The sequence below is a fragment of the Camellia sinensis genome, chromosome 1, assembly GCF_055761805.1.
Source record: "Camellia sinensis isolate YWXY chromosome 1, ASM5576180v1, whole genome shotgun sequence".
NCBI lineage: Eukaryota > Viridiplantae > Streptophyta > Magnoliopsida > Ericales > Theaceae > Camellia > Camellia sinensis.
Genome location: NC_138961.1, coordinates 153,885,405 through 153,894,279, shown reverse-complemented (window position 1 = coordinate 153,894,279; position 8,875 = coordinate 153,885,405). Strand labels below are relative to the sequence as shown.

Genomic DNA, 8,875 nt, shown 5'->3' with positions numbered 1-8,875 from the left:
ACATACAACCTAGCATACGCAATGCTATGAATCGAAATGGCATACACAATGCACAATGGGCTTACACCAACATGAGTGGACCTCGACCACACTCAAATCAGTAGCCATGAGATGAAAATGAGATACTCGAAATGCGTGCACACGTGCACGCAAATCGAGGACCGAACCTAAGGCAACAAATGCCACTCTAACAAGACATGGTAAGGCAGAAAATATGGCATACAAACATGCAAGTTTCAGTGCTGAAATGTGATGCAAAATGATCCCGAAACATGGAAACATGGCACCCGATGCATGGAATGGCCCCGAAACACCACACTAGGCATACGCATTGGCCTATAGCTATACAAAGCATGCATTATTTGATCATGAAGCATGAAGACAGATGCAAGACAGTCCGAAAACATGCATATTTCCAGTTTATAACAATTCCCAAAAATGAATGCAAATAGGGCTAATCTATCATGCAAAAACGGCCCTAAAATAGAGATAAAACACAAAGGGACAGCAGCTGGCCCCAAATGGCAAAGAGCCCTTCAACAAAGTTGAATAGGGGATAAAAAAAAGGCACTTTACAGTTTACATAAAGCCACGAAAATACTCACAAATAAGGCCAAATTATCATGCAAGAAAAGGCCTAAAATAGGGATAAAGGGACAAGTGGCAGATTCTGTTCTCAAACAGAGGAGAGCCCTTCAACAATGTTGAATAGGGGCTAAAAAAAAGATGTTTTACAATTTATGGGAAGATCCAAAACAGCTCACAAATAGGCCTAAAATACTATGCAAAAATTGGCCTAAAAGAGAGATAGAGAAGAAAGTGATAGCAGGAGGCCTCAAACAGAGGAGATCCCTTCAACAATGTTGAACAGGGGCTCAAAAAAAGATACTTTACAGTTTATGGAAAAGTCCGAAACAACTCACAAACAGGCCAAAAATACTATGCAAAAATAAGGCCTGAAAGAGAGTTAAAGAAGCAAGTGATAGAAGGAGGTCTCAAACAGAGAAAGACCCTTAATCAAACATGAAAAGAGGCTTAAAATATGACTATTTACAGTTAGGGTCGGAGCCCAAAAATGCAAGCAACTAAGGCTTATATACAAAGCAAAAAAGGACTAGAAAAGGGAAGAAAGTGACTCACCCTTGTAGACAAATGCTCCAACAACTTTTGAGCCAAGTTTGGGAGTTCTTCACCTCTGGAAAGCAGCCTCAAGTTTCTAGAATGGAGGATGGAGGCCTTGTGCTATGAGGTGTAGGGTAAATGGTGTAGGGCTAAGGGTGTTTTGAGGCTTGGAAGAGAGGGAGAGGGAGAGTTGTATGCAATGGCCTTAAACCAATTTTGTAACCCCTCAAAATGCAGCTGAGGGGATGGTTATATAGGCAAAGGAGGGGAGGAAAAAGGGGGGAAAATGAATTCAAATTTCCCCCCAAAAGGGCACCCCCCCGGATATAGGATCTGGGGGAAAAAAGAGGTCACAGCTGGAAGGAACAGGGAGTGGGGGTCATGGCCGGCCAGGTTTTGGGGGTTCAGGTGGTTGGCCGACCACCTCCCATGGCCGGCCGACCAAGGGTCAAAGGGGTCAAGCAAAATTACTGGTCGGCCACCTCATATTGGTGGTCTCCCATGTGTGCACAACACAACTATGTGGTTGAAACTCAGAAAAAGTGAACCAGGAGAGAGAAAAGACCATTTTTTAGAGGGGGTCAAAAAGGTCAGGAACAATTACTGGTCGGCCACCACATATTGGTGGCCTCCCAGGTGTGTACAACACAAATATGGGGTTTGGGGTTCAAGAAAGTGGCCCCGGGGTGGTCAACATTGGCTCTTTAGTGAGAAAAACGGGCGTCGGAGAGCGATGAAGGAATGAAGCTGGCTTTTCAGAACAATTGCTGGCCTCCCACCCTCCTACAAGCTTCCTAATCATGAAAATAAGGTCTCTACAAAAAATGAACCAAAACGGATGCAAGACGGAGGTTCGGGGGACCGAAACGCGCGACCCGGGGCCCCGAAAATGGGCTGTTAAGCACCAGAGGTGGCGTTCGACCACGAAGTTGGTCTCTCGGGCCACAGTGTTCCTCAAAAGGGAGGAAATAATGTGTATACCAAAAATTGGAGCAAACGGAGGTCGTTAGGTGGTCCCGAACCGAGGCACACGACCGTCGGCTCCGAAAAATCAGAAACCGGGCTCCAAACGGGAAAAATGGCCTACGACCGAAAAATGTAGCCTACTGCCACTGAGAGATGATCTACGAGACCTCTCCCTCCCTTCGGGAAGAGAAAACAGAGAAAACAGAGCCTGGTTCGCAAACTGAGGCAAGGTACGGAAAAGTCCGGAAGTCCGGAGGCAAGGCTCGCAGCCGAGACTCTGAAACTTCTGAACGAGCACTATATGCAATATCACCGAGCGCTCAACTGGTGATGTCTGAGTCTTAAGGTCGGTCAAAAATGGGGTGTCTACAGTTGCCCTTCTTTGACAGAACTCAGAAGTCATAAGTGACAGGAGTGAATGTCAAAGCTCAGAGACGACCCATTTTTGACAAGGCCGAAGACTTAGACAAACAGGCAAGACAAACAGAGATGTGCCCTCAGGCAGGGGCAAAATGCAACTGATAATGCAAGAAGCCGAAGGTGACTCAAGGGTCATGCGAATGCAGCAAGTTGTAATGAAGCACATATTCACAATAGATGCAATAGTTTTAAGCAAGAATGCAACGCGACAACTACATTTCATGCAGTTAAGAATGCAGAGAATTATTCAATTCTCGCCACGTCTCACACGGAGAAGATAAAATACCTGCGCGGTTCGTCTGGTCGCACCAGCCTCAAATGAACCATACATACAATATCGTGCCTGCAAGAGAAAGAAACTTGACAAGCACAACATAATTAGCAACACATGTTCAAAGCGATATTGAATGCAGACAATTGCGGCGTCGATAGAAAAGTGCATCACAATGCGAGGAGTAACGCGCGTGACAACGCGGGTTAAGTATGAGGATTTGAAAACGCCTGTGAAACGTGCACAATAGTATGAGTGGTGTGCATGAGAATGCGAGTGATGTGCAAAACAATGCGGAAAAACTGTGAATTCGGATGCGAATTTGTCGTAAAACGACGAGCGAAGAAATGCGAGTTTTCGACGAGGGTGACTCAATTGCTACCTCCGGTTTACCTCCCGGAGGGGTCGCAACATGTTCAAAAAGGATACATCTCACTTTTGACGAGCAATGATGACAGACGCACTAAAAGTTGGAGTTGACGTTCTGGCAGCGTGATTTTGCGACCGAAAGTGCACTTTTCTTGTACTTTTTCAGGTCCCGGGGACTCCAATTCTTCCCAAACTTTGCAGAGAGCTTGGTGGGCACTTGGGGAACACCACCGACCAGGTCTTGTCCCTGGGAGAGGCCACCGACCAGTTTTTTAAAAAGGGGGTGGTCGGCCTGCCACAAAAGGTGGTCGGCCGACCACTTAGCCCAAATCCGGGGCAGTTTGGTCTTTTCACCCTCTTTTCTTTAAATACACTCGGCCAAACACTTCTTCCTCACAACTCCAACCCCGAAATTAGCCCCTCTCCCTTCTTAGAGCATTCTCCCTCTCAGATCTGCGCTCTATACACGTTTTCCAACGCTCCACGCAAGTTGTTTTCGCGAAATCTTTCAGTTTTCATCACTTTGGACCGATTAAATTTTGATTTTGGTGCTTCTTTTCTCATTTTCACCACATGAGGAAAGTTTGTCTCAACATTTGGAAGATTTTCTCGGGAGTTGACTTTTGTTGACTTTTTTCATTTCCCGAGCGTTGACTTTTGTTGACCTTTTCCAATTTTGGCGCATTTTGCTCATTTTTTGCTCCTTTTTGCAGATTTCTTGAAATGGCGGGTCATTTTCCCCACGGCAGAGGTTCTCCAGGGGCCGGAGGTGAGCCTGACATCATGTCTTTGCATCCGAGGGTTCGCCCCTTTATCCCCGAGAGGTACGCCCCTCAGGGTCATATCCTCCCGCGGGCTATTTTTTGTCACTTTACTGATTTTGACAATCGGGCGCCTGGGGATCTGCTCTTGCGAGAGCCAGAGTCTCACCTCTCTCATGAGGCACGAGAGGTATTTATTTCCCCTTTTTTACATTTCTGCAACGTATTCCGTATTTTTTGCATGTTTCATGCCTTTTGCTATGCATATCTGCTCCCTTTAGCACGTAGCTTATTTTGACGCTTAGCCCATGGCAGAGTATTCTGTTTGCGTTTTGTACGCTTGAATTTCTGATCACGTAGCCCATAACCTGATGGTGAACACACAGCACACAATTTGTTGAGAGTAGAACACACAGCCCAAACTCTGAATTTCTGAACATGCAGCCCAAGTTGAAGTTGAACACACAGCACACACTTGTTGAGAGTAGAACACACAACCCAAGTTGAAGGTGAACACACAACACACACTTGTTTAAGAGTAGAACACACAGCCCAAACTCTGAATTTCTCAACAAGCAGCCCAAGTTGAAGGTGAACACACAGCACACACTTGTTTGAGAGTAGAACACACAGCCCAAACTCCGAATTTCTGAACACGCAGCCCAAGTTGAAGTGAACGCACAGCCCACTGATTTGTTGAGAGTAGAACACATAGCCCAAACTCTGAATTTCTGAACACGCAGCCCAAATTGAACTTGAACACACAGCACACACTTGTTGAGAGTAGAACACACAGCCCAAACTCTGAATTTCTGAACACGCAGCCCAAGTTAAGGTGAACACACAGCCCACTGATTTGTTGAGAGTAGAACACACAGCCTAAACTCTGAATTTCTGAGCACGCAGCCCAAGTTAAAGTTGAACACACAGCACACACTTGTTGAGAGTAGAACACACAGCCCAAACTCTGAATTTCTGAACACGCAGCCCAAGTTAAGGTGAACACACAGCACACACTTGTTGAGAGTAGAACACACAGCCCAAACTTTGAATTTCTGAACACGCAGCCCAAGTTGAAGTGAACACACAGCCCACTGATTTGTTGAGAGTAGAACACACAGCCCAAACTCTGAATTTCTGATTTTGCATATAGCTTATACATTTCATTTGCACACAGCTTGTATATCTTATTTGCACGCAGCTCGTTTATTTTATTTGCACGCAGCTTGTTTATTTCATTCTGAAACTGAATATATGTTTTCACCGTGAATGTTACACGGGGATACGGCTCCATCACTGCGAGAGAGTGGTACACGGAGCTCCCAGAGGCTGTCCGCGATTGGGTTAATCTAGCCGGATTCGGGCCCTTTTGTGCCGGGATATCTCGTTATCCATCTAGCAGGACGTTGATGGGCGCCCTGGTGGAGAGGTGGTGGGACACCACCAACTCCTTTCATTTCTCATCCGCCGGGGATATGACCATGACCCCGTTTGACTTTGCCGTATTGATCGGCCTTGACGTGGGAGGCTGGGCGATCCTTTATGATGAGGACATGGGCCAGTGGGAGGCCGCTTGGATCTTCTTACTGGGAGCTCGTCCACCAGTCGACCGATCCTCGGGCCGAGTCCGGCACACTTGATTTTCTTCCCATTTTAGGCATACTGAGCTCGAGACTCTGGAGGAGATTACACAGTATGCCCGCGGGTTTCTGATGTTCCTCTTCGGGACCACTCTGTTCTCTGACAGGGGAACACCGTTGGGCTATATCTGCTGGATGCCCTGGCAGACCTCACACAGGTTAGTCAGTATGATTGGGGTGGCGCCAGCTTGGCTACCCTTTATTGCTATATGAGCGCGACCTCCCTCGGACGGGAGAACACAGTTGGCAGCTACTGGAGAGCCTGGGAGGTACCTTCTGCCCTCTTTGATTTTCATTTCTGCTTTTCAATGTATGTATATTCACTACAAGAAATGTCACTTTTGGCGACCAAAATATTGGTCGCCAAAAGCCCCATTTTTGGTCGCCGAAACAATTAGCGACTAAAATATTTTGTCGCCAAACTAGTCGCCTATACCTTGTCGGCGATAGTATTGGCGACTAAACTATTTTTGGTCGCTGAAAGTGAATGTTTTGGCTACTAAACTCTGGTTAGTCGACAAAGGTTATCTTTTGGCGACTAAAATATTAGTTGCCAAAAGTGAACATTCGGCTACCAAACTCTGAGTAGTCGGGAAAGGGTATACTTTGGCGACTAAATATTTAGTCGCCAAAAGTGTTCAAATAAAATAAATTAAATTTTCAGCGACTAAAACTTTTTGTCGGGAATAAGTTTTAGTCACAACATTACTACATTTAGGGACTAAAGAATTTAGTCGCCAAAAATATTATTTTTTATTTTATTAAACTTTTGGCTACTAACCATTTGGTAGCCGAAAGTCTTCATTTATTTTTATCTACTAAATTTTTAGTCACCAAAAATCTTTAGATTTTTTATGGCTACCAAATATTTAGTCACTAAAAATATTAATTTCCTTTTTAGCTACCAATTGGTTAGTCACTAATAAATTCACTATTTTTTTTTTTTCACTACTAAACATTTAAGTTCCAAAAACTTTATTTAGCGTTTTTTTTTATTATAATTAATTTATTCACAACCTGTATTTATTTCATGCAACCTGCACCCTGTATTTAAACAAAATAATACATATATCTATTTCTATTTCGTTTCAACAATACAAAAATTTGATCTTTTAACATCAAATTCTATACAAATCAAATACAATCCAACCCAAAATAATAATTCCATACAAACACAAAATCATACAAAACAGATGTCCTCTGTACAATAAATTTTACATCAAATGTCATTTATAGAATATTTTAAAGGTGTAAAAAATGCAGATTATAAGCAGCAGGGCCTAGGCATCATATAGTTCTCAGCAGCAAGGTCTTGAGAATATTTTAAAGGTGTAAAAACACTAGCCATACAAACGTGGCTCATGAGGCCTTTATTGCACCAGTGTTTTCCATACAAATTAGCACACCACTGTTGAACTGTCATACAGGATACAAAGCAGATTGGCTCATAAGGCCTATACATACATGGAACCAAAACAATGATGAAGTAGTTCTAAATTTTGCTAAAGGCAATCTTAACCCGATCAATTGGTTTAGGGTGAGGAAGATAATCAATCTTGGCATCTGGATTTATTAGTTCCCACCTGAAAATTCACCAAAAACCAAAAAGAAAAATGGAAAAACAGAACATAGTTTAGAATTATGCAAATTCCATTGAAGCCCAAATACTTACAAGCCTTCAAGCCATTAAAATTTTCACTTACTTGTAGCCGACAACCAAATGGTGCAGAAAGATTGCAAGTTCAGTCCGAGAGAGCATATTTCCAGCACAACTCCTTGAACCCCCACCAAAAACTTGGAATGTACCAAGTTTTGCCGGTTTCTAGCAAAATAAATATGTTCACATTCAATAGGAATAGCGATCTGAGTAAAATATTTGAAACACTTTTCTTGCCTCTAGGAATTGAGTAATCTACTTTTGGAAGACTATGTACTAACAAAGCAAAGACGTAAAACTTCTGAGATGATAGACAAAAACAAAAATGCCTTATTGCGAGCTTACATTCCATCTATCTGGATTGAAGCACAATGGATCCATGAAGTATTCTGAATTACTGTGATTGTATCGAAACCACAATAACAATTTCCAGCCTTTTGGGATTATGAAACCTGCAAGTCTTCATTATGATCACTAATTCTCAACAATTTCATGTGTTTACAAAATTTAGCGGCATACCTTGAAATTCAACTTCTTCCGTCACCTGAGCGAAAAAGGAAGGGTGAAATGTTTGTGAGTCTCAAAGTTTCTTCCACCACCTATATGAAAGGTGACAAATGCATAAATGATTCAACTTGGGCAACTACACAAAATTATTTGAAGCTGGTTTTTCTTATATTATTTTCTTTATCTATTATCAAGAAAATGAAAGAAAAAACACAGCACACAGGATACAATAAAACCCATCATTGTTCTTTACTGAGACAGTGACAAGTTCAATCAAACTTGGCAAAAAAAGACCTTGTTTGTGTATTTCATTTCAGAAACATCACTGCCTGTGATAAATTCCCCGTTCTTCTTCCCGCTTACAGCCATATTTTCCTCCTGCCAATCACATTGATAGTACAGATTCCAACTAGGAATTTTCCCCAAATCCCAACAAACTAACTCTGAGAGATGTCTCAAGGGATATACAACAAAACAGCAAATATACCATTCAAAGGCAACCGGGGTTTCTTCTTTTTCTTCTTCTTTCCTGACAAAGTAAAAAATTAATTCTTATAAGAAAAACGATGACATACTCACTGCTGGAAAACTGATTTTTAGCGGCGTTTTAACATCATAAAAAAAAATAATGATTTATCACATTTTCACCTTACTTTTGCTAAAATAAAACTGATTTGCAGATTTATCAGTTTATCACATTTTCACCTTACATTTTCAGATTTTCAGATTTTCAGATTTATCAGTTTATCACATTTGCTAAAATAAAACTGATTTGCAGATTTATCAATAAAATAATGATTTATCAGTTTATCAGTTTATCAAAAAAAATAAAACTGATTTGCAGATTTATCACATTTTCACCTTACTTTTGCTAAAAAAATAATGAGCATCATGCCCCTCAATGATGAATTTAAACAATAAATTCAATATACTTAAAGGTGATACCAAAAAACTTCAATGTGCAAACAAAAGAAAACATAACATCATAAAAAAAATTCCCTCCATAGAACCCAACTGAACCTTTTAAATAACAGAAACCATACCAACTGATCCTCTTCCTAGAGTTCGTGCTGCTATATATGCAAAAGCCCACATCTGGAAGCAAGCCAATCCCATTTTCTGGCATAGCAAGCAGACCTCTGAAACAAACTCAAACAAGTAA

General features: G+C 41.9%; 1 protein-coding gene across 1 annotated transcript; it reads right to left on the bottom strand.

Moving 5' to 3' along the window:
- Positions 1–6,832: 6,832 nt before the first annotated feature.
- LOC145790104 (ent-kaurenoic acid oxidase-like) lies at positions 6,833–8,250 on the bottom strand. The gene is made up of 5 exons (XM_082867942.1): positions 8,008–8,250; positions 7,726–7,805; positions 7,552–7,658; positions 7,253–7,371; positions 6,833–7,132 (listed from the first exon to the last, which is right to left on the bottom strand). Exons 3-5 carry the CDS (start codon positions 7,585–7,587, stop codon positions 7,042–7,044), a joined length of 246 nt encoding a protein of 81 aa, XP_082724068.1. The 5' UTR covers positions 7,588–7,658; positions 7,726–7,805; positions 8,008–8,250; the 3' UTR covers positions 6,833–7,041.
- Between the last annotated feature and the right edge of the window lie 625 nt (positions 8,251–8,875).